This window comes from Mustelus asterias, chromosome 21, assembly GCF_964213995.1.
Source record: "Mustelus asterias chromosome 21, sMusAst1.hap1.1, whole genome shotgun sequence".
Classification (NCBI taxonomy): Eukaryota; Metazoa; Chordata; class Chondrichthyes; order Carcharhiniformes; family Triakidae; genus Mustelus; species Mustelus asterias.
The window spans coordinates 46365630-46392795 of NC_135821.1; the positions used below are offsets into that span (position 1 = coordinate 46365630).

Below are 27166 nucleotides of genomic sequence, written 5' to 3' on the forward strand. Positions count from 1 at the left end.
CTAACCACTGTGTCACCGTGCTGCCCAATGACTTTGACTACTGTCATAAAACCTGAATAATGCACTCATGCCCTTCAGGGATAAAAGCTGTTTTATTTATGCAGTGTAGCCTACATGCAAATCCAGTACTACACTCATATGGTGTGATTCCTAACTGTGGGGGCCTAGCAAGCCAACATGATCCATACATTGAGAAGTGAACAATAAATGCCAGCTACACTTTCATCCTGAGAATTAATCTATAGAGAGTGTTATCCACAAACTTCATTAGTCATCTCTATTGACACAGCTTCAGTGATTAGAATCGTGTCCATAAAATGCTAATATACTGTCTCAATGCAAGCAATGATTTCCCCGTGATATGTGAAGCTTTGGTAATGAAGGATTTACAGGGAAATCAGACTCTATTTATTCAGTCATTGAACTTCAGTAATCATTGCTGAAAGGCAAATCAAAGAGTTTGCAGTCATATTGGATCTTTCAGGCTCTGTGATTGTCATCTTGATCATATTCATGCTTATGTTCTCGCTGTGTTAAATGGGGTTGCAGATTAATTTTCACAGACTCTTCCCTGCAAGTACCATATTCTATCCTCTAATACATTAGTTTCAGATTAATTAAGTGGTAAAGTTGTAAGAATATTTTGGTGCCATTAGAAAGAGAAATCGAGTTGAGAGACAGAGAGTCGTATATGGGTATAGGATGGAAATTGATTTGGGTGTTACTGTATGAGACTGCATGGGGTTCATTGCACGATGTCACCACACGCCAGAAAGGATACCTGCGTAGGTCCAACATTAAGCCAGGTATGTGGAAGGGTTTTTGAATAAAAGCCTCTTAAAACATAGAACATAGAACAGTACAGCACAGAACAGGCCCTTCGGCCCACGATGTTGTGCCGCGCTTTATCTGAAACCAAGATCAAGCTATCCCACTCCCTATCATCCTGGTGTGCTCCATGTGCCTATCCAATAACCGCTTAAATGTTCCTAAAGTGTCTGACTCCACTATCACTGCAGGCAGTCCATTCCACACCCCAACCACTCTCTGCGTAAAGAACCTACCTCTGATATCCTTCCTATATCTCCCACCACGAACCCTATAACTATGCCCCCTTTCTCTGCAGAAAAGGCTTTGCAATGATTTTCAATATAAAGCTCAAAGCAAAATTCTGTGGATGCTGGATTCCGAAATAGAAACAGAAAATGCTGGAAAATCTCAGCAGCTCTGACAGCATCTGTGGAGAGAAAAACAGAGTTGATGTTTCAATGATTGCATTCTTCTGATGAAGAGTCAACCCGACTTGAAATGTTAGCCCTGTTGTCGCTCCAAAGATGCTGTCAGACCTGCCTCTCAGCGCCAGGAATCTGGGTTCAATTCCCGACTTGGGTCACTGTCTGTGTGGAGTTTGCACACTCTCCCCATGTCGGCATGGGTTTCCTCCAGGTGCTCCTGTTTTCTTCCACGCTCTTAAAGATGTACAGATTAGGTTGGCCATGCAAAATTGCCCCTTACTGTCAGGGGAGTAGCAGGGTCAATGTGTGGTGTTAAGGGGATAGGGCCTGGGTGGGATTGTTGTCAGTGCAGGCTCAATGGCCCAAATTGCCTTCTTCTGCATTGTTGGGATTCTATGATTTTCCAGCATTTTCTGTTGATATTTTTAAAGCTATTTGGTGAAGAACTGTGTTTTATTAAAAAAAAACTGCCGAAATAAGCAGTCACTCTCCAAATTAATTGGTTTTGAAGAAATTGCACCAGTAAAACTGCAGATATTAGTTAAAAATATTAAGAACTTGAACAGTGGTCTGTCAAGCTGAATGATCCACTATTATTTGGTTTACAGTAAACAGTTATCCTGATGCTGAGTTTAAGAAGTTTGTGATAAGGTTTGGAGTGAAACTTCCTTGGGACAACGGAAATGGTGAAACTTTGTCAGCGCTGTAGAGCTGTTCAGGAAGGCTGAGATTGCTGTTGAATAGCAGTGGATGGTGTCAGGAGGGAACCCCGACATGTTTGCGCTGTGTGGGGATATTCCCAGAGGTGTTTGGCTTTGTCAATGAAGGCCATACTTGACAGGAGGGGAGGGGGGGGGGAGGGGGGGGCGGTGGGGGGAGTGAATTGAGCCTATCAAATGGGCAATGAGTGATTTAGCAGCCATGATGGCAGCAGAGCTTCGGAACTTTACCAGCTTTATGGAACCTCAGCAGAAGAGTGCAATAGGCACTCATGGTGAGAAGTGGCATGGCTTCGTAGGCACTGGAATAGTGAGTAAACAGTGACAGTAGCAATCCGAGGGCTTGCCATACTTGGTGAGCACATGAAAGACATTGTGGTTGAGAGTCCTCTCTGACCTGCTGCCAGCGTGTACAGAGTAAGAGGGCAGGTTTGAGAAGCCTTGAGTACAGCAACTTTCAATGGGTCTGATACACTCATGCTTTGTGTGGTGGAGCAGCAGAGAGGAAGAGAACTGCCATCACCAGGAGTGGGGCTGCAGCACCCCAGAGGGGCACAAAGATCATGAGGCTAAAATGGGGCGTGGACCCCTGAAGGGCACAAAGGGGCAGAAAGCTATCCTCTCATTTGCAGATGACACTACCCACGAGAGAGGGGTTGCCTTCAAGGGTTCAGTTTCCTGCAAATGTCGGAGCAGGCATTTCAGCAAACACTGTGCCTCCCCAGGGAGGTGGTCATTGAATTGTGCATCCTGACTGAGGAGGAACTGAGCCCAATGAAGAGTGGTGGACACCAATTGCATGTGGCAGCAAAGGTCACCATTTTGCTGAATGTTTACGGCTCAGGATCATTCAGGGATCTCATGACAACATCAATGGGATTCAGCTAGCACGTGGATCATCAGTGCATCAAGAATGTCACCAATGCCATGTTCAAGAGGCTTGGCCAGTGTGTGCACATTTGTACCAACCTGGATCATCAGGTTGAGAGGGCTGTCGGATTTTGGGCGATCATTGGATTTCCCCAGGTACAGGGTGTGATCGAATGCAAACATGTGGCCATCAAGCCTCCCATAGGCCAGACAGCAATCTTGATCAAAAAGAAAGATTGCCCCTCGCTCAGTGTACAACTGGCCCGTGACCATGGCAAATGCATCCTTCAGGTTTATGCAAGGTTTCTGGGAACTTGTTACTACACCTTCATACTGGGACAAGTCCCAGATGCTCCGGCCCACACATCCTCAAGGATGGATATTGGGTAACAAGGGCTACCCAGTAAGGATATATCTCCCTACCCCTGTATGGAACCCCAGCATGGATGCAGAGGGGATGTGACAACTCAAATGACCATTGAGCAGACCATAGAGCTTCTGAAGATGTCTTAATAAATGATAGTTCTACATGTCTTCAATATCCTACACTTTGCCTCAGCATGGGTCTTGTGTGTCATGATGGTACACGGTCTTCTGCGCAACTTGTTTAAAGTTTATTTATTAGTGTCACAAGTAGGCTTACGTTAACACTACAATGAAGTTACTGTGAAAATCCCCTAGTTGCCACGCTCCGACACCTGTTCAGGTACACTGAGGGAGAATTTAGCATGACCAATGCACCTAACCAGCACATCTTTCAGACTGTGGGAGGAAACCGGACATGGTTCTCCTCCTCAGGTGGAGGCAGGCTCTAGAAGATTAATCCTTTCTAATCCATGGTTTTCAACATCCATTGCAGTTGTCTTCTGGTTATTAGCCCTGAAAGCCCATCCATATTGAGGACTGGTGCAGGAGCGCCTCTGTCATTAGAGGAGCAGTGGACCCATTGTCCACTCTAGAAGTGCATTGAAAGCAGCATCCAGGATCTTTAGGTAGAAGCGCCTCTTACTTTTCAGGACACACTTGTCCCTCCCTGCATACCTGAAGGGAGTTTGACTTCGAGGATGTGGAGATGACTGCTTGCTCCTTGCATCTGGCCATTACTCGACAGAGCTCATAGTGGTGACAATGTTATGCAGCTCTGCGTGCATCTCCAACATTCACTGCGTGCTTTTCTGAATGAGGCTCTCCAAGAGGTTCACTGCTCCCTCAGTGGAGAATGCCATGCATGACCAGTGATATATCTACACTCATAGCATGGATGGACTCCTCCTTCATTTGCACATGAGTGTGCAGAGCCTCTGGAAACACCACCAGATGTTCACATACCTCATGCTACAGCTGCGGCGTCTATCCCATTGGTGTTGACTCCAGAGGCATTTCGTTAGTGGGAAGCTGAGCATCACTGAGATCTCACATTCCTCTGAATGAGAGCCACCACAACATTCACTGTCTTTGTCAGCCACTTGGAGTGTGTCTCCACTGTGTTGACCAGATTGTGATTCCTTTGCTACTCGCTAACTATCCATTGACATGAGAGTATGTGCATCAGTGGACGGTACATGGAAATGATGTGATGCTGCCCCGTCTGAGGTCCCTTCCTGCTCCACAGAGATGGAAGGTTATCCTGCACGCTCAGCACTTGGCTTATTTTGTACATGGCCTGAAAGAAGTAGAACAATTTTGAGAAGGCAGTGTACCTTCTGGCTAATCATCATCTAGAGTTCCATATGACCGGTGGTGGCCAGATGAACACTGTGCTTTGTGCTCCTCAGAGAGGCTATTGTTCCCATCCATTCTCTGGGGGGTTCTGCATCCGTCTCACCATCAGTAATTGCCTGTAATGTCCCCATGTCTCTGAGCTCCAAAATGCCTATCCCGAGATTGGGGTTAGGATCACCATAAAAATGATGCCACCCTCCAGTTCTTCTTTTGCTTTGTGCATCTTTTTACTGCAAGCATTTAAATTCAGTTGGTCACTCGCACATCGTACTGAGTTTGGTGGCAGCCTAACTGACCATTATGGTGCCGCAGTGATGCTTCCTGCACGTGGCTATGCAATGCTGGCACTGCAGGCGTCAACTTTGATTGACCAGTGGCCTCCACAGCGAGTAGAAAGGCAACCTGAACATTGACATTAACTGGGTAGTACCACTTTTCTCCAAATTTATATTTATCCTTTGCGACATTTAAGATGGTAAGTTATGTATTGCATTCACCTTGCTAGAACATATCAGGTCATTGATACTCTTTCACCACTGCAACTGCATATGTGGCCTGTTCATCTCTTCCACTATCTCCATCCCTGCCTTTTTCCTCCAGCAAACCAGATTCCTCCTCCAGTCCGGAAAGAAAAGGCCTCCCCCCCCCCGAGCCCATGCTGCTTGGAGGAACACCTCCCGGAAGGCTTCAGAAAACCTGAACATCACTCTTGCTCTATCTCCAACCATTTCCCAATCTCTTCACTTGCAAGGCCTTCTTTTCAGTTTCCTCCAGGGCCCAAGGCATTAGAACTGCTCAGGGCTGCTCTTGAAAGATGGTGCCAGTCTAGCCTGAGTTACCTAATGGACTGGCTCCCATGCCTGCCAACCTTTCATTGGAACAACCCCAACAATAAGGGGCATGGCAACAATTGGAGGCGGCACGGTGGTACAGTGGTTAGCCGCCTCACAGCGCCAGGGACCCGGGTTCAATTCCGGCCTCGGGTCACTGTCTGTGTGGAGTTTGCATATTCTCCCTATGTCTATGTGGGTTTCCTCCGGGTGTTCTGATTTCCTTCAACAGTCCAAAGATGTGCGGGTTAGGTTGATTGGCCATGCTAAATTGACCCTAGTATCAGGGAATTAGCAGGGTAAATATGAGGGGTTACGAGAATAGGGTCTTAGTGGGATTGTGCTCAGTGCATACTCAATGGGCTGAATGGCCTCCTGCACTGTTCTGTTCTATGAATATTGTAGTTCCACTTCCTTCACCTACTTTAGGTCCCGATGCCACTGTTGGTAAAATCCTGGTCATAAGTTTAAAGTGGATTTCCTCCCTCTTTGACCCTTTCCCAATTTCCTGATTATGAGGTTGGGCAAAAGATTTGCCTCAAGGCCAATGCTGGGACAGTTCAGACTGACCTCTCTGCTGATTCTCATTCCCTCTACCATGGCAACACTACCCATTCAAAGCAAACATTTATTGGTATGTCCAAAGATGTGCGGGTTAGGTTGATTGGCCATGCTAAAATTGCCCCTTTGTGTCCTGAGATCCGTAGGTTAGAGGGGTTAGTGGGTAAATGTGTAGGGATATGGGAGTAGGGCCTGGGTGGGATTGTGGTCGGTGCAGACTTGATGGGCCGAATGGCCTCCTTCTGCACTGTAGGGTTTCTATGTATGTGCGTCATTATTCACTTTGCATAATGTATATGAAGGGCTGAGAATTAATAGATGTAGTTAGAAGTGGTGCGAATATGTTTTTCAGCAGGAAGAATATGTACTTTATACCCATTAAAACAGTTTCTAAATAGCTATAAAATGAAAAGCTCCTCATTTTTACTGTGAGTAACAGACAGATTAAGACTTGAATTTTAACGTCATGGGAAAATAGGAGCCAATCAGTTCCACATTGTCTCATTGAAGCTGTTAAGGTGTTTTCCACCTTCAGTCCATTTTTACTTGGTAGTTAGTCTCCGCAAACAGATTCGACACTGCCATGTTCTCAACAAATTACTTCACGCTCTTGCAATAAAATAAAGGCAAAATACTGCGGGTGCTGGAATCTGAAAGAAAAAACAGAAAATGCTGGAAAAACTCAGCAGGTCTGACAGCATCTGTGGAGAGAGAATACAGTCAAAGTTCTGAATCAGGATGGCCCTTCATCAGAGTTAAAGACAAAGAAAGTCACACAAGTCACAAAGTCATACAATGGGTGGGAATGTAAATGGTGATGATAAAAGCTAAGAAAGGTGCTAAGAGTGTCCATCGGAATGTGTGAATGGCAGAACAAAGATTGTGAGAGGACAACCTGAGGAATGTAGCAGTTTGCCTTGCAGGTGGGGTAAGGGGAGGGGGGTGGGAGGTGTTGAAAGACAAGGCACTCTTGCAAGTATTTACCTGATATAATTTACCTAATGAAATATAATTCTGATATAGGCCATGGGCTTGATTGAAGCCTACTTTTCCAGCATTCCCTCCTGAAGTCTAATGTTTAAATTCTGTGATTGCCCATTACACTTGCTTGCAAATATTATATGTTACAGCATTGCAGTGTTAAATTTCAAGACTGTAATGTCAGCCAGTAATGATGTGTTATCTTTTCTCCGCAATCACTCAAAATGCTTCCTGAGATTTAAAAAACTCTATTTTTCTCAATAGCTGAAATTTCTGATGTCAAATACGTTTTTAACAAAATAAAAAAGACATCGATATCAGATTGCACAATAACACAATTACATTTGTTCGTAGAATCAGTGCCTTCTAATGATTTCATCTGTTTGAATTTAAAGCTCTTCCAAAGAACTGGGCTTGGAATTTATATTTCTGCTTGGAGATGTGTCTCTGTTAGATGAATGCAGATTGTGTAGTCTGAGTTGTTTGTAGTGTACCCATTTTCCAAAAATGCATCAGTGCTTTTTCATCAAATTAACTGCTTAAAGATTTTTCTCTTCTACAAGTTTTTTTTTCTCATTTGTTTCTCAAAATCAATTGATGAAATGGTAAAGGACAGATTTCAAAACCTTCGTACAGGTGGAGGTTATTGAGCTATTTCCTAGAGGCACATGTATGTGTGAGAGGTGGAAGAGGGCAGGGTGAAAGGATGTGGAAGGCTTGGAGGATTGCACCCAATTCTTTGTGTACTCGGGTGAAGGAGAGAAAGTGTTATCCTCATCCTAATTTGAGTACTTTATCTTTGAATCTTGAAGCTATCAGAAAGACACCATTCTCTGTATTTTGTTGATGGAAACCAATGGGCCCTCTCCATTCTCTTCACCGTCTGCTCTTCTTTGCTGCCTCTCAAACTTATTCTTCATTTTCTTGGCTTGCAACAAATATCTACCCTTTTCTAACATGATTGTCCTATCCTCTTCAATGGGTGGAATTTTCCAGCCGCGCTCACCCTGAAACCAGAAAATCCCACCCAAGGTCAACGGACCTTTCCATGGTCCGTCCCTCACCTGCTACGATTCCTGTGGAGGGCGGAATGGAAATATTTGCCCCAATGTTTTTTGTTGTCATTTCTGGCCAGCTGTTTTTATTTGACTGCTATTATGTCTAATTTCAAATGCGAGTCTTCAAGTCTTTGCCACGCACTATCAGCCGGCTCTAACCGGAATTCACCAAAATATATTGCCTAACACCTCTTAAATCAACGGAAACAAGGACATTTATTTTAAAAGCTGAGACATTTAATCTTCTAATATATTATGCAAATGTCCTATCTCCTGTTCTGCTCCCATAGCCAGCAGTTCACTGGAATTTAAAGCAGCAAAAAAAAATGCACTCACTTTCAGTCCATTTAAATTATAATAAATGTCCCATAAACATGCCATTAAATTATATATGCTATACTTGTTATAAAGTGTCATATGCATAGGAAGGTTTACTCCCCACTGGCACATGACAAAAAAAATTGCTCATGGTGTGAAATTATGACCAATTGAGAGTCTTCCTAATCACATCATGTCAAATATTCTGAAAGGATAGATATCTCTGGTCTTCAAGCCCCTTGCACTGATTTCAAAAGGTGAAATAGTTGATGTTTCTTGCTGTTGGATCATAATCAGGAAGAGTAAAGTGAAGCTGTAGGACCACCTTTTGGCCCTGCACTCAATGTACAAATCAAGTATTGCTGAGCTCATTTGTATCCAATGCTGATTGGGATTTTTGCTTCTTGAGATGTACTGTTTCAACAACAGAATTAGCTATGAGGGATATATCAATGCTTTGCACAAGTACAGCTGTGAAGAACATAGAGTCATAGAGGCTTACAGCATGGAAACAGGCCCTTTGGCTCAATTTGGCCATGCTGCTCAGTTTTTACCATTAAGCTAGTCCCAATTGCTTGTGTTTGGCCCATATCCCTCTATCCCAATCTGATCCATGTAACTGTCTAAATGCTTTTTAAAAGATAAAATTGTACCCGCCTCTACTACTACCTCTGACAGCTCATTCCAGACACTCACCACCCTCTGTGAAAAAAATGCTCCTCTGGATTCTTTTGTACCTCTCCCCTCTCACCTTAAACCTATGCCCTCTAGTTTTAGACTGCCCTACCTTTGGGAAAAGATGTTGACTATCCTACCTTATCTCTGCCCCTCATTATTTTATAAACCTCTATAAGATCACCCTGAAGCCTTCTGCGCTCCAGAGAAAAAAGTCCCAGTCTATCCAGCCTCTCCTAACTCAAACCATCAAGTCCCAGTAACATCCTAGTAAATTTCTTCTGCACTCTTTCTATAATGGGATGACCAGAACTGTACATAATATTCCAAGTGTGGCCTTACCAATGCCTTGTACAACTTCAACAAGACGTCCCAACTCCTGTATTCATTGTTACAGTGGACCCAGCACCGATCCATGAGGCACACCACTGGTCACAAGCCCCCAATTTGAAAAAAGAATCCTCTACAAGCACACTCTGTCTTTTGTCATCAAGCCAATTTTGTATCCAGTTGGCTACCTCACCCTGGATTCCATGAGATTTAACCTTGTGCATCAACCTATCATGCAGTACTTTGTCAAAGGCTTTGCTAAAGTCCATATAGACAACGTTGACTGCACTGCCCTCTTCTACCTTCTTGGTACCCCTTCAAAAAAGCTCAATCATATTTGTGAGACATAATTTTCCACTCTCAAAGCTGACTGACCGTAATCAGTCCTTGCCTCTCTAATATGATGAAAGGTTTTAATGAAAGGCATAAGGAAACAGAGATAGAAAATTGCTATCAAATGTTATGTGCAGAGCTCCATGTGTACTTGTGTGGGGACAGGCAAAAGTTACATCATACTGTTATGAAATGTTATGAAATGTCCTTAAAGTCATTGGTTTTGTTTATGTACTCATTCCGTGTCAGTAATGTACAGATTTAAAAATATATAAGTCGTTACTTATATAAGTTGTTATATAAGTCAGCAATTGTAGCGTGTGGGACAAGACCATGCAAATTGATCCAGGGTGGGATTTTCCAGTTTTGGGGTGAGCGTGGCCAAAAAATCACCCCCTGCCAATGCGATATGTTTTGCGGCAACAGAGGTAGCCTGCCATTGGCTGTTGGCAGGATCTTCCAGTCTCGCCATTGTCAACGGGGTTTCTCAATGTTCGCACCGTCCACCTGGGAACCCATGGTGGGGGGGTTGTCATCAGCGGAAACAGGTAGATCCCACCAGTGGGAATGTCTGGAAAAGCCCGCCCGCCCATCATGTGTGTCCCAAGTTGATTGCAATTTTTTTTTTCATTTGTGGGACGCGGGCGTCGCTTGGTGGCCAGCATTTATTGCCCATCCCTAGTTGCCCTTGAACTGAGTGGCTTCCTAGGCCATTTCAAAGGGCATTTGAGAGTTAACCACATTGCTGTGGCTCTGGAGTCACATGTTGGCCAGACCAGGTAAGGACGGCAGATTTCCTTCCCTAAAGGACATTAGTGAACCAGATGGGTTTTTATGACAATTGACAATGGTTTCTTAGTCATCAGCAGACTCTTAATTCCAAACATGTTTATTGAATTCAAATTCCACCATCTGCTGTGGCGGGATTGAAACCCGGGTCCCCAGAACAGTAGCTGAGTTTCTGGATTAATAGTCTAGCGATAATATCACCTGGCCATTGCCTTCCCAAAAATTATATTTCATACTCCGATAACCATTTGTTCTCCCTTTTAGATTTAAAACTGAAGTAAACTATGACACTTTGGAAGTCCGAGATGGAAAATCTTACTCTTCACCACTGATAGGTCTCTACCATGGTACTCAAGTGCCTCAGTTTCTGATCAGCACCAGCAACTTTCTTTACGTCCTCTTCTCGACTGACAAAAGCCACTCGGATGTTGGGTTCCAAATTCGGTTTGAAAGTAAGTCATTTAGAAATTCGATACACACCTGCAAATCCTGGATGGTGTACTGAATACAGCCAGCAGATACTCTTCTGTTTACTTCAAAAGTCACAAGTCACCGCAGGGTTGGTTGTCAAAGATAATGGCTGGAATTCTCCGATGATGGATGCTCCGTCATCGCTTCCAGTGAAAACGGAGAATTTAGCACTCAGCCAAATCCCCTTTCACTGCAGCAGAACCCGGGAATCCCAGCCACAGGCGAGGTCAGTGAATTCTGGCCCAAACCTCGATGACTGATCGGTGCTTTACATTTTACCCATGGGAACATTGTTATATCTTGATTTGTGGAATAAAATCATAGAATGCTTACAGCACAGACAGAAGGAGGCCATTCAGTCTGTCATGTTGTGCTGGCCCTCTGAAGGAGCATCTCCCACAGCTCTCTTCTGCCTTTTCCCCATAGTCCTGCAGTCATTTACTTTTCAAGTGATGATTCAATTTCTTTTTGAAAACCTCAATTAACTCTGCCTCCAGTAACCTCTCAGGTAGTGCATTCCAGATCATTAGGGTACTTGACCAGAACCCCAAGTTGCATTAGGACGCCAGACTAAACCTTAACAATTTTTCTATTTTGGCACAAATGTGAGAATAGGATGCTTCGCTCCAGGAGTAATTTCATTGACAAAATAATGATATCGTAAAACAAACTTTATTTAATAGCAAAGTTTAAATATCATTCTAACAAATGAAGCAGTTTTACCATTAACAGTTGAATAATATTTTAAAAATGAAAAGGAAATGACTTTAATTTCTAACTTATCACTGTTTCAGTTCCAAATAAGCAACACTCCTCTTACAGACTTAAATTCCACTTTAAATAGTTAGAAACCATCAATATACTTGTTATACTGTGTGCAGAGAGTCTTGAAGCTTTCAGAGAGAAAATGAGTTTCAGAGCAATTTGCAGAAACCTCTGTCTTCAAACAATTCCAAACTAAAACTGCAAAGCTGTTTCTCTCTGCTACAGACCAAGCTCTATACATTAACAAAATCATCACATGACCCTGTCACTCACTCTAATCAGAAATCCCAGAGGAACTTAAGTAAAGTCTATTCACTCTACTTACTAGAAACACTTGCTCTCCCAGCATCTGAGCTGTGTTCCTACCAGACATACCAACTGCCTGTAGAATAAAGCTGAATTTTTAAACATTTCCCTTAAACATTAAAAAAAAACTACATATATACATGTTATATATACTTCACAAGAAATTAATGACACTTTGCCTGAAAATGTTTTTCCTCATGTCGCCATTACTTCTTTTGCCAATTACCTTAAATCCGTGTCCTCTGGTTCTCAATCCATCCACTAACGGAAACAGTTTTTCTGATCTATTCTGTCCAAACCCGTTATGATTTTAAATATCTCCATCAAGTTCCCTCTCATCTTCCTTTCTCCAAGGAGCACAGTTCTAATTTCTCCAAGGAGAACGGTCACAATTTCTCCAATATTTGTATGTAACTGAAGCCTTTGATCACTGGAACCATTCTCGTGAGTCTTTTCTGCATCCTCTCTAATGCCTTCTCATTCTTTGTAATGTGTGGTGCCAAGACTGGATGCAATATTCCAATTGATGCCAAACCAACATTTTAGAAGTCGAACATAACTTAATTGCTTTGTGTTCTAGACCCCTATTGATAAAGCCCACGATATTGTATGCTTATTAACAGCTCTCTCAACCTGTCCTGTCACCTTCAATTATTTATGCAGATATATGCCCAGGTCCCTCTGCTCCTAAGTTTAAAGTTTATTTATTAGTGTCACACATAGGCTTACATTAACACTGCAATGAAGTCACTGTGAAAATCCACTCGCCGCCACACTCTGGCCAATGTACCTAACCAGCACATCTTTCGGACTGTGGGAGGAAATCAGAGCACCCGGAGGAAACCTACGCAGGCACGGGGAGAACGCGTAGACTCCGCACAGAGAGTGACCCAAGCTGGGTCCCTGCCGCTGTGCTGCAACAGTAATAACCACTGTGCCACCCTCAGTTTGCTGTGATTAATTAAAATTTGTCCGTATCTCCTTTGCTCTGACCTATTTCCAGTTTTGTATTCTGCAATTGTACAGGGCATTGGTGAGGCCATATCTGGAGTATTGTGTGCAGTATTGGTGTCCTTATCTGAGGACGGATGTCCTTGCTATAGAGGGAGTACAGCAAAGGTTTATCAGGCTAATTCCTGGGATGGCAGATCTGTCATATGAGGAGAAACTAAGTCGGTTAGGATTATATTCACTGGAGTTTAGAAGAGTGAAAGGGAATCTCATAAAAACTTATAAAATTCAAACAGGTTTAGACAGGGTAGATTCAGAAAGAATGTTCCCAATGGTGGGGGAGTCCAGAACTGAATGTGTGGAATTCACCACTACCGAATGTAGTTGAGACCAAAATGTTGTCCGATTTCAAGAATAAATTAGATATAGCTCTTGGGGCTAAAGGGATCAAGGGATATGGGAGGAAGAGGGATCAGGATATTGAATTCAATATTGACCATGATCAAAATGAATGGCGGAGCAGGCTTGAAGGGCCGAATGGCCTACTCCTCCTCCTAGTTTCTATGTCTGGTGGAGAGAGATTCAGTTGTGGCTTTCAAAGTGGAATTGGGTAAACACCTAAATAATTAGGCTATTACACCAAAAGTAAAATAATTGTGGGGTTACATGAATGGACTGGGGGAGTGGAACTAGCAGAGTTGTTCTTGTTGAGGTTTGACATGGGCACATCAGTTTGACTGGCCTCCTTATGCACTGCAAGCATACTATGATTTGTGAGCAGCCCTGCTCATTACCTAGTCTTTCCAGTTAAAGTGCTCCAAGAGACATGCAGAAACTTTCCTGACATGTTCTCTCTGCAGCTCTCACCCTTGGCACTGGGATGGCTGTTGTGATCTCATACACTATATGACAAGGGCAGTGTATATTGTTTGTCCTATGCTTGTCCTTATTACTTTTATTTTTGCAAGGTAGTTCGTCTAATGTGCAGTGTCAGATTTCATAATTTTGTAATATCATAATTCCACTGGCCAAATCTTTCTGTTCACTTTTGAATGCCAAAACTGTAAAGGCTAAAATGAACAACACCACTTAATTTTAAGCACACAAGTAGCAAAAGAATACTCTCTGGAGTAATGTGTGAATTTGATTTGTTTTCAGTTTTTTAAATTCTGTTTTATAATAAGGACCTTGATAAACTGGTATCTTATATTCTTTGCACAATTTTTTTTAACTTTATTTATTAGTGTCACAAGTAGGCTTACATGAACATTGCAATTAAGTTACTGTGAAATTCCTCTAATCACCACATTCTGGTTCCTGTTCGGATACACTGGGGGAGAATTTAGCATGGCCAATGCACCTAACACAATGCACAAGCTCGTGGAACACACGCCAGAATAATAGAACCGTTTCTCTTCTTTCCAACTCGGAGCTGAACTAGCAACCAATACCACTCCAGCTCTACAGATACCAGGGTGTGATGAAATCTCTGGGTGGGATTTTCCACACAGCCAGTCATGTGTTCCGCGGTGGCAGAGGTGGCCCGTCATTGTTCAGCAGTGGGATCTTCTGGTCCCGCTGTTGTCAACAGGGTTTCCCTTTGAACACACTCCTCCCTGCCAGGAAACCCCCTATCAGATTTCTTCATCAGAACTGCATTTCAGAAAGACAGAACTATTTTGACATACAACAATAATGTCATCTCCCCTCATATTAATCTATAATTAAGTACAAAATTCTGAAAGACAGTCATGAATAGTTTCAAATGCTGTAGCAAAAAGCACTCTGTTGAATGATGATTTTGGTTTTATTTTCATTATTTTAGTGCTGTCTCCTATTCATTGAATATATTCACACTACATGTCATCTTGTTAATTGAACCAAATCAGTAGCCAGATTGGTGATATCTGTTTCAAAGAGTGTGACACTGCCTATTTTAATTCTGGTTGCATTAAACTTTTCTTTTATTGTAAACATAATGGGACAAGATTTTAAGTCCCAAGAGTTAACCGAACTAAAGACATTCTGCAAACTGATGGTATTGACCTGTTTAAGTGCACAATATCTAAAGGATTTGTTGATGACAGTATTATGTTGGAACTGGATTAACTTAAAGTAGAATCTTTCTCCTGCAAATAGGTAAGAATAACATTTTTTGGATGTAGCAATACCTTACTTTGGTGTCATTGTCAATTTTCAACTTAGAATCCCTACAGTGCAGAAGGAGGTCATTCAGCTCGTTGAGCCTGCACTGACTCTCCCACAGAGTATCCTTCCCGGGTCCCATCCTCGTAACCCCACGTATTCACCCCGCTAATCCCCCTAACCTACACATCTCGGACACTAAGGGGCAATTTAGCCTGGCCAATCAACCTAACCTGCACCACCTTTGGAGTGTGGGAGGAAACTGGAGCACACGGAGGAAACCCATGCAGATATGGGGAGAATATGCAGACTCCGTACAGACAGTCACTCAAGGCCGGAATTGAACCCGGGTCCCTGGTGCTGTGAGGCAGCAGTGCCATCCAGACTGTAATAAATGCCAGTATTTCTTTTTAATGATTAGGTTTGTGCACTTTTCAAGACACTGGTACCTGAGCACTTTAATTGCAGATCACTTCAAATTAATTAGACCCTGGTAGCTTTTCAGTAAACTGCTTTTAATTCAGGTTCACTGATTACATTTTCAGCTGTGAAACTACAGTCTGATTCGTGCTTGGACCCTGGGATTCCTGTCAATGGTCAGCGCAATGGAAATCTCCTGTACATTGGATCTTCAGTGACCTTTAGTTGTGATCCAGGATACACCTTAAGTGATGATGAAGCTCTTGTCTGTGAACCCAATTACCAATGGAGTCGTGCTTTACCCAGTTGTGAAGGTAAAAATCTCATTTTCTCAGACGCGTTGCTGGAATGGATCAAAAGTTGAGAGAGCGCTTCCATGAAAGGCCACATTTGCCATCGTCATTCTTAACTGGATGTTAGGGAAGAGGGAAGGAAAATGAATTGAGAAGCGAGGTCCCTTATCACTTTGATTCACCACCTGCTAAGCAGAAAAAGCAGTGTTGTTAATGGCAGGCAGGCAGTCAGTGAGTTACAGAGGGGACTGTTCATTCCCTCTCTCTCCCTCTTCCCACTTGATATGCCAACTCATTTGCCAGGGTTAGGAGCAGAGAGGATCAGGGCAATATGGTTGTTAAGAATCTTGAATTCTGGTGATTTTTAACAATCTTTTGTGCATTACTATTTCTTCATAGATTCATAGAATCTCTACAGTGCAGAAGGGGGCTATTTGGCCCATCGAGCCTGCACCGACAACAATCCCATCGAGGCCCAATCCCAAAACCCCATGTATTTACCCTGCTAATTCCCCTGACACAAAGGGGCAATTTAGCATAGCCATTCCACCCAAACCGCGCATCTTTGGACTGTAGGAGGAAACCAGAGCACCCAGGGGAAATCCACACAGTCACTTGTGGTATGATAAGAAGCTGAGTTAGAACTATGTTGTGTGTGAGTTCATAAATCTCGGTACTGCTGAACAGAAATATGAACTGAACAACTTCCCACCCAGCTTTGACTGAGGACATTTTTCCACAGTTCTGGAGCACATCTCTAAACAGCTGTTCATGACTATGCCATTAGCAGGGGCAAAGAAGTACATTTTATTCTATTCTACTGTTTGGGAAACAGTTGCTATGGTGAGGAGGGAGGTACTTAGTAATGTTGATTTTGCATTGTGGTTAAAATCTTTATCTTGAAATCTGGTTCTATTCACCAGACATTAGCTTTCCCTAAATCGCTCATTGATGAAGTTACTTTTTAATAGTTTTACCACTGATGATTGACCACGTTTTGAGGACCATCTTTCGGGGAGATGATGGCATAGTAATCTCACTGGATCAGTAATCCTGAGGCCCAGACTAATTCTTTGGGGGCATGGGTTCAAATCCCACCATGGCAGCTGTTGGAATTTTGATTCAGTTAGTAAATGTGGAATGTGAAACTAGTCGCAGTAACCATCACAACTGTCACTGATTGACAGTTGGTTCACTAAAGGAGGGAAATCTGCCATCTTTACCTGGCCTGGCCTAGATATGACTCCAGACCCATGTTAATGTGGTTGATTCTTAACAAATCCTATGGCCTTTCAGCCACTCAGTTGAAGGGCAATTAAAGATGGGCAACAAACATTGGCCTTGCCAGCAAAGCCCACATCCCATGAAAGAATAAAAAACATAGTACCTAAGGGTTTAACAAAAACAAATGAGTACTGATGTGCTTGTGGTGTCAAAAATATAAAGATTTGGACAAATGTATGGTGCAGAAAATATAATTTGGGATTAATCACTCAGTATTTTTACTTGTATTACCTATTTGAATTTCATACATTGCCACTTTGTGCTCAATCTTTGATAAGTCTTTCTGGGCATGTCTTTTTCAGAGGAAGTGTTAGTTTACATGTAAATCAGATGTGGATTGAATCTTGAATCGACACATTACCATAAAGCCATAGCATCTCTACAGTACAGAAACAGTCCATTTGGCACACTGAGTCTACACAGATCTCCGAAGGAACATCTCGTCCAGGCCCCTGCCCTATCCCCATTGCCCCACACATTTACCATGGCTAATCCATCTAAAATACACGTCTTTAGATACTAAGGGGTAATTTAGCATGGCCAATCCACCTAACCTGCACATCTGTGAACTGTGGGAGGAAACTGGAGCACCCAGAGGAAACCCACGCAGATATGGGGAAAATGTGCATATTCCACACAGTCACCCAAGGCTGGAATCGAACTTGGACCCCTGGTGCTGTGAGACAGCAGTGCTAACCACAGTGCCATCGTGAGACACGTTGAGTAAATGTAGCAAAGTACACTCTTTACATTAACATTGTCACTAGTGTGAAGCATTTATAAAGCCTCTGGGCTCTGAATTATGGAATGCCGTGAACTCAACTTTCTCCATTTTTAGCTTTGTGTGGAGGTTACATCCATGGATCAAGCGGAACTATCCTGTCTCCTGGGTTTCCTGATTTTTATCGGAATTCTCTGAATTGCACCTGGACAGTGGAAACATCACATGGCAAAGGTAATATTAATGTATTTGAGGCATCCTGTGAAAAATATTTAGAGATCTAAAAAAAAACTGCTGTCAATGTTATAAGTCAACATCCTGCAGGAAAGTGAGGCTATATATGACTAGGTGATATGAATAGTCAAATGTTTAGCTTGCTTCAATTGATTTCTCTGCTGTTTTCTTTTATATAGTTTTACATCTCCGTTGAAATAGTTTGGAAATAAATGTAATTGGGCTACTGAAATCACCAATCATAATTAATAGCCTATTTTGTCAGAATGCATATTATCCACAGTTATGTTAAAGGAGCTACATTGATTGAAGTTTATCTGTCTGCTGTACATGATTGAGAACTCGGCTTGTAAAAGTGACTTTACATTGAGGCGCTGCACTCTACAATGGATGATACTTCCAGCAATTAAAAGCAATCTTTTCAACTTATAAATGGCCCAATCTGACTGACCCAAATGCATTGGTGATTTAGAAATTCCTGGGTCTTCTGGTTCCTGCCAGATTTCTACGTAAGGAACTGGACACATTCCCATTTAATCTCTGTGAGGCACAACCTTCCAGTCCTCATTTGACTAGCAACAGGGGAGAATAGCATTTGGGGATGGCCTCTAACTGCTATTCCACTCAGACTATTTTATCTTTGGTAACAGTGGTGTGAGTGGTCAACAGTTCTGTGATACTTCTGTTTTATTGATAATAATTGAATTCTCTCCATTAGATAGGACATTAAAATATTGGATTGAAATTAATGGCCGCATGTTATGGTGGCCATGAAGGACATGAGGGATCTCCCTGTCGGAGTGAGGCAGGTCCCAGTGAGAGTGTGCGGGGCATGCGGAGAGCATGGGTGTAGTCATACTCTGGGGTGCCACCAGCCTCCATGTGACACCTGGGGTGCCTTAACAGGAGCAGCATCCTCACCCACTCCCCACAGTCAGAACAGCAGAAAGCAATGGATAAAGCCTCATTATCCATGTAAGGGACTTAATCCAGTAGCCCAGTCCATCACGCAAACCAGCCTGCCATCCATTGACTCTGTCCACAATTCACGCTATCTCGGAAAAACGGCCAGCATAATCAAGGGCCCCATTCACCTAGACATAGTTTCTTCCACCTTCTTCTGTGCGGAAAAAGATACAAAAGTCTGAGCTCACATACCAACCGACTCAAAAACAGCATCTTCTCTGCTGCCATCGGATGTTTCAATGGACATACTATATATTAAGCTGATCTTTTTGTACAGCGTAGTTATGAATGTAACACTACATTCTGCATTCTATCCTTTCCTTCTCCCCTATGTACTCAATGAATGGTATGCTTTGTCTATATAGTGTGCAAGAAACAATACTTTTCACTATATCCCAATACATGTGACAAAAATCAAATCAAATCAACAAAGACTTAAAAGACCTCCAGCTGCACCGCCCCCCCCCTCCCGCCCCAGAAATTCTGCCTGTTATGTGCTATGTTTTTTGCCTGCAGCAAATAAGTCTGTGGCGCCTGTCCAGAGGAGTTGTCATGGAGTACAATCAATGGTCACTCCTCATTATGAACCAGTTATTGAACTGTCACTGCAAAACACATACCCCGTGGATAATTCACCAATTTGAAGACAGGAAATCAGTCAGTGTAGCCAACAGATAACAACAATCGCTCAATTAAAAGGAGTATTTACTGACAGGGTTAGAAAGAAACAACATTGTGGAGTGGGTAATATTGTGGAGCGGGCAACATGCCCTGGAGCGGCAACTATGAAAGATTTCAGATAAAGTTCAAACTCATGGAAAAAATCTCCAAAGAGCTCCATCCAGCATGACAGATAGCAGCTGAGAGCCCCATTAACTCACACTCCAGTGTTCAGTACCACTCGTGACTCATCTGATGCTGAAACAAATCATGTTTACATTCAGCAAGTACTGAACAAATTTCAGGCTTAGGTTAATAAGTGGCAAGTAATAGAAAAGTTAAAGTTAAAGTTTATTTATTAGTCACAATAGATTACTGTGAAAATCCGGTCATATTAACGCTATGCAAATGCCAGCCCATGACTGTCTTTGAGAGAAATCTAACCATCTTCCCTTGACGTCAAACAGCATTACCATTATTGAATCCCCACCATCAACATCCTGGGGGATACCATTGACCAGAAACATTGTTTCACCATTCATATAAATACTGTGGCTACACAAGCAGGTCAGAGACTTTGGAGGGGGGGGGTTGGTGGTGGTGGGATGATCTTAGCGGCTTGTCCCTCCGATCGATCGGCGTGGCAAGCCGGTAAGGTTGTGAAAGAGGTGCAAAACGGGCTTCGCACCCAGTTTCTTGCCTCTTACGGTACTGCTGGCACAGTGAAGCTGGTGTGATTAGCCTTGTGCCCGGGATGGACTCGAGACTGATTTAATATTTCAATCTTATTTTTCATATTTTTTAGTGAGTGCGGGACAGAATTGTCTGGGCTCACTTGCCTTGGCATCCTCACCAGTGGAGGTCCTCACTGGCAAGGATCACGTATGGTCCCCAGCAACAGGAACCAGATGTAATGGCTTCACCGGTGGGACCAGAGGCCATTGAGGCCACCTGATTGGTCAGGAGCGGGAGGGGGGCAATGGCCCTGGCACTGCCAGCCTGGAATCCTGGCATTGCCAGTCAGGCCCCTGGCAGTGCCCACTGGGCACCAGGCAGTGCCAAGGGGCAAGACCTAAGGGAGGGGCCTGGGCATGGTTAAAGGAGGGACAGGACTGGCAGCTTAACATTCCAGGATATTGTTGTTTTAGATGGGACAGAAGGGGAAACAAAAGGGGTGGGGGAGTTGCATTGCTGATTAGGGAGCACATCACAGCTGTGTCGAGAGAGGAGACATTGGGGGGGATCGTGTAGTGAGGCATTATGGGTGGAGCTCAGGAAAAGGAAGGGTGAAATCACAATGTTGGGAGTTTACTATAGACCTCCCAACAGCCCAGAAGAGACAGAGGAGCAGATGTGTCGTCAGATACTGAAAAGATGTGAAAAAAAACAGGGTAGTTGTGGTGTGTGACTTTAACTTCCCCCATATTGACTGAGACTCCCTGACAGTCAGGGGCTCGGATGGAGAGCAATTTCTTAGATGTGTCCAAGAGGGCTTTTTGATGCAGTATGTTGACAATCAAATCAGAGAGGGGTACTAAACTTGATATTGGGGAATGAGCCAGGCCAGGTGATCGATGTTTCAGTGGGGGAGCATTTTGGGCAGACATGAATCAGGACAAAATTGGCCCTTGGGTAAGGGTGTTTAATTGGGCGAGGACCAATTACATCCAAATTAGACAGGAACTGGGGAATGTGGATTGGGAGTGGCTATTTAAGGGCAAATCCACGTCTGACGTGTGAGGCTTTTAAAGGCCAGTTGATTGAAGTGCAGGACAGAACATGTCCTTGCAAGAATGAAGGATTGAAATGGCAGGATTCGGGAACCATGGGAAATTGTAAGGGAAATCGACAAGGGAAATTGTAAGCTTAGTCAAAAGGGAAAAAGAAGCATACGATAGGTCTAGGCATCTAAAAACAGATGAAGCCCTTGAGGAAAATAATGAAAGTAGGAAGGAACTTAAACGTGGAACTGGGAGGGCTAAAAGAGGCCATGAAATGTCGTTAGCAAACAGGGTGAAAGAGAATCCCAAGATCTTTTATGCATATGTTAGGAGCAAGAGGATAACAAGAGAAAGAATGGGCCCACTCAAGGACAATGGAGGGAAGTTATGCATGGAGCCACAGGAAGCGGGTGAGATTCTTAATGAGAACTTTGTACCAGTGTTCACCAAGGAGAAGGACATGGCAGATGTTGAGGGTTTGTGTGAACGCTCTAGAGAATGTCAGTATATCGAAGGAGGAAGTGTTGAGTATCTTAAATTGCATTGAGGTAGACAAGTCCCTGGGGCCAGATGGGATCTATCCCAGGTTACTTAACCCTGTTAAGGCCCCAGGTATTTCTTTCCTTGCCTCCCACAGGTTACTGTGGGAGGCACGGAAAGAAATACCTGGGGCCTTAACAGATATCTTTGACGACAGGCAAGGTTCCAGATGACTGGAGAATAGGCAATGTTGTTCCCTTGTTTAAGAAAAGAAGCTGAGATAATCCAGGAAATTATAGGCCGGTGAGCCTGACGTCAGTGGTGGGGAAGCTTTTGGAGAAGATGTGGATGTAGTTTATATGAATTTTATTAAGGCGTTTGACAAGGTTCCACATGGCATATTGGTAGAAAAACTAAACTCACATGGGATTCGGGGTAGGCTGGCTAGATACAAAATTGGCTTGGTTACAGAAGACAGAGAGTAGCAGTGGAAGGGTGTTTTTCAGAGTGGAGATCTGTAGCTAGTGGAGTTTTTCAGGGATCAGTGCTGGGACCTCTGTTGTTTGCAGTATGTATAAATGATCTGGAGGAAAATGTAAAGGGTCTGATTCGTAAGTTTGTGGATGACACGAAGATTGGTGGAATTGCTGATAGTGCCAGGGATTGTCGGAGGATACAACAGGCTATATATACTTGGAGACTTGGGCACAGAAATGGTAGATGGAGTTTAATCTGGACAAACGCAAGGTGATGCATTTTGCAGGATCAAATTTAAGTGTGAATTATACTGTAAATGGCAGAACCGTTCGGAACATTTACAGAGGGATCTGGACGTGCAAGTCCACAGTTCCCTAAAAGTGGCAACACAGGTGGCCAAAGTGATTAAGAAAGCAGATGGTATGCTTGCCTTCATCAGCCGGGGCATTGAATAGAAGAGTTGGGAAATAATGTTGCAGCTTGGTTAAGCCACATTTGCAGGATTGTGCGCTGTTCTGGTCACCACACTACCAGAAGGATGTAGAAGTTTTGGAGAGAATCCAGAGTAGATTCAGTAGGATGGTGCCTCGTCTCTATGAGGAGAGGTTGAATAAACTAGGATTGTTTTCACTGGAAAGACGGAGGCTGAGGGGAGACCTGATAGAGGTCTACACAATTATGAGAGGCATAGATAGGGTAGATAGTCGGAGGCATTTTCCTAGGGTGGAGGTGTCAATTACAAGGGGCCTCAGGTTCAAGATGAGAGGGGGAAAGTTTAAGGGAGATGTGTGGAGCAAGTTTTTCCACGCAGAGAGTGGTGCGTGCCTGGAGTCCGCTGCCACAGGAGGTGGTGGAAGCAGGCACATTAGCAACATTTAAGAGGCATGGGTCCATGAATAGGGAGGGAATAGACTGAGTAAGGACAAAAGTTTTTTTTAGCTTAGTCAGGGCATCATGATCAGCACAGGCTTGGAGGGCCGAAGGGCCTGTTTCTGTGCTGCACTTTTCTTTGTTGTCTTTGAATCGTGTGTAAGGACAGTGAAGCTGCAAAGTACACACTGAAGTTTATAGTCAGAGGTTGGAGTGACTTTGGTTTTGGACTGAAAGCAGTGTAGGTTGAACAGTTTCCAAGCTGTTTTTACACATTATCTCATGTACTTGTGGGTAATTTGAGGTGAGATATGACATTGCAGCAAAGAGAATAGAGAAGAGAACTTGTGTAATGACACAATGTTGTTTGACCTCAGTCTGCATTCCGATAGGCTGTCTGGTGGTTCCACTGGTGAGGATCTTGCATGTCATCGTGGAATAGGTGGAGGATGGTGACAAGTTTCTGAAGACAGCCAAATGTGAGGATAGTGCTCCCCATGAGCCTTCACATTGACAAATTCAAAGGCTTTCATGAGGTTGAAAAAGACAAGTACAGTGATTGGTGCAGCTCCTTACACTTTTCTTGTATTTGCCAATAAGTGAAGGTCAGGACTGGGATTAGCGGGACAGGAAATTCCTGTCAAAAGCCAATGGATGCTTTACTGGGTCACCAAATTTTCCATCCAGCCCTCTACACGTCACATCATGGGTAGGATCAGAAAATCCCAGCCGATGTCTATGTTGCCTCTCAATGGGTGAAAAACATACATGACCGTGATCTTATGACCTTGTCCTACCCAACTTTCAGTGAGGCAAGGCAGTAAGATAGGGTGAAGGTGAAAAATCAGGTCCGCACCTTGTTTTTTTACCTCTCTGATCTTACCGGCACTGTTTTGTCAGCAAAATTGGTTTTATGTCCAGAAAGGGAGATGATCAGCGATCGGGGAGGATGGGAACTCTGCATGGGGGTGGTTAGCGATCAGGGAGCGAGGGAACTCTGCAGAGGAGCGAATGGTGCGGGGTGCCAATGTCCATGGTGGGAGTTCTGCTGTCTGTGGGGGGGACCTGCTGTCCATGGAGGGAGGGCCTGATGTCTGTGGGTGGGGGGGGGGGGGGGGGGGTGGGAGGATTGGGGGGGTTGGAGGTGGTGGTGGGGGGGGGGTGGTGAGGTGGCACCAGGAGATCTCCCAATACACTGGGAGATGGGGCATCTGTGCAATGGTGCCCCTCGAACTCAGCAGCTGCCTTCTCAAGAAAGCTGAGGCTCCAACCTGTGAAAAGGGTCTTTAATATTTTTAATATTTAATATACTTTTTCCACCAAGTGCAATAAGGTTACATTTTCAAACTCACCCAAAAACAAATCTGAAACTCTCCCATTTTCCCGCTTGTTTGGCACTTTGAAAATTCTACCCACTCTGTCTCTGGAAGGAACTCTTCAGCCACTGGTGGAGAAGGCAATGAAGGAGGATCCTTGTAATAAAGTTCCCCATGACAGACAGCAATGAGACTCCTCCATAGATACCACAATTAGACCTGTCTCACCTTGTGAATGGATCCATCGGCACAGCATCCCTGAGATCCCTAGCAAGCACTCTTCTTGCTAGATGAGAGATACAAAGTTGCTCTGCCGTGCCAGGGGTGTATCTCTGCCGTGCTTCAGGATTGCGGAGGAGTTGCCATCTGCTGCAGAGGCTTTGTTAGTTTCTAGCCGCTGAATGGTTTTTCAACTTTGCTCCACAACAGGGTAGTGCCAGACTGGTGTAGACTTAAAGACACAAGGACTGTCTTGGTTCCTCTGATGGTGCTGACAATTAGAATATTCACCAAAATTGAACCTGCAACACAGATACATTGCAAACTCATGCCCACTGGTGGTTACAATAAGCTTTCGTTACCAATGTTATTCAATTATATTTATTTGCATCTGAGAACCTGTTCCGTTTACTTGATCTTTGCTGTTTTATTGTTGCTCTCCTGTGTTTCTGTCTCAAAGCCTCAGAGCTTCAGCTTTGTGAAAAGGGTCTTTAATATTTAACAATTCCTCTTCACTCAGTTTGTCTCAGTTGACAAAAGAAAAAAACTTGAATTTATCTAATGCCTTTTACAGCTTCATCCCTGCAACATTTCACAACCGTTGATGTGCTTTTGAAGCATAGAATCTGTTGTAACATAGGAAATGCAACATACAGTTTAAGTGTAATGAGGTCCAACAAAGAGCAATGAGGTGATGACTGGATATATTTTTTCGTGTTGGTTGAGGAATAAATTTTGGCTGGACACCAGGGAGAACGCTTATTTACTTGTCAGTGTCACAAGTAGGCTTATATTAACACTGCAATGAAGTTACTGTGAAAATCCCTGAGGCGCCACACTCCGGTGCCTATTCAGGTACACTGAGGGAGAATTTAGCATGGCCAATGCACCTAACCGGCACGTCTTTTTGGACTGTGGGAGGAAACCGGAGCATCCGGAGGAAACCCACGCAGACACGGGGAGAACATGCAGACTGCGCACAGGCAGTGACCCAAGCCGGGAATCAAATCCGAGTCTCTGGTGCTGTGAGGCAGCAGTGCTAACCACTGTGCCACCGTGCAGCACAAAGCATGAGTATTTATGCAATATAATATCAGTCTCCCAACTTACACTCCTACCCTCAACTGGCAGAGCTTGATTGTGTTGGAAAGATGCCCTGAAATGGGATTCAGAGTTGAGCCTTCAGAATGCGGACTGTAACGCTCGACTGATGGAGCGACTGGATCACCTCACATTTATCCAAGTTTTGGGAGAGACCAATGATCTCTTGCTCCGTAACTACAATTAATGGAGAGAAAACAGCAGTTTCATCAAAATAACCATCTGTTCCACCCGATCATCAAGAGTGTTGTGTGTAGATGCTTACGGATCCATTTGAGAGAAAGTGCTGCACGTTTGTGTGCTCCCTAAGAGGACGGTAGTACTCAGCAGAAGCTATTACAATGTGAGCTTTTCTTTTCGTGCTTCGGGGAGAGCAAATAATATTACACAAGTTCTATTTGGTATGAAAACTGAATATGTCAGAAGCCAATTATGCTGCTTGAGATTGAGTGATTGAAATTTCACAAGGTTATGAAGGAAGCAACATCTCCTTAAAGGAACATTGATATCCAGCGAAGAACCATTAAAAGCACTGAAGCAGCGATGCCACTGCATCAGCAAACAAACTTGAAGAGGGAACTATATATATAAACTGAAGTAATACCATTTCCCGGAAGACATTACCCTGGCAACAAAGCAGAGGTTTGCAGTAACATAAAGTTGAATTTTCCATTTTTGAGATGGAGTGTGGTGGTGGGCAGCTCTGATGGCATCTTTCCCGCTGGTTAGAGTGGCTTGAAGCTCATTAATTATGCCTTCTGAAAAGCCTGGCAGGCCAGCAGTTGATTCGACCAGCCACCATCAGCTAGTGGGTTTGAAGGTCCGGGTGTCATATATGTAAAGCCGGTCCAGCACACTCGTATCGCTCTCTCCAGCCCATCTGTCTTCCATGCATGATGTCTGGGATCCGGTGACAAAAGGCTAACAGCCTCAATAAGAAGCCTGTACCTCGATTCAACTACACTACCCCGAGCACATCATCCACTTGTACCTCTACCCACCCCATCTGGAGTCGCTGGGCATCTCTTCCATTAAACGATGTGGTATCCCTTTGCCCCCCAGTTTATGAGCATTTCATGCGGCCTTGTCAGAGTCCAGCTTCCCTCCCCTCAGTCTTCCATTGTTCATCAGCCTCATCCACTTCCTAACACCTCTGCCTGCCATTGTGCCCTCTCACACTTCCACCCCCCCGCCCTTGCACAGGTTTCTTTCCACATTCATAGAATCATTGTGGGCGACATGGTGGTAGTTCAATTCTAGCCTCGGGTGACTGTGTGGACAGCAAGAAGTCTCACAACACCAGGTTAAAGTCCAACAGATTTATTTGTTATCACGAGCTTTCAGA

The 27166-nt window shown here is 43.8% G+C and overlaps 1 protein-coding gene across 1 annotated transcript in view; it reads left to right on the plus strand.

Annotated features, from left to right (window-relative positions):
- Positions 1 to 27166, plus strand: part of csmd2 (CUB and Sushi multiple domains 2) — a 1866499-nt gene that overhangs the window by 1374673 nt on the left and 464660 nt on the right. Inside the window, exons 17-19 of the mRNA XM_078237109.1 lie at positions 10686 to 10873; positions 15605 to 15793; positions 17895 to 18011. Coding sequence (XP_078093235.1) covers positions 10686 to 10873; positions 15605 to 15793; positions 17895 to 18011 — 494 coding nt within the window. The remainder of the gene's footprint in view (positions 1 to 10685; positions 10874 to 15604; positions 15794 to 17894; positions 18012 to 27166) is intronic.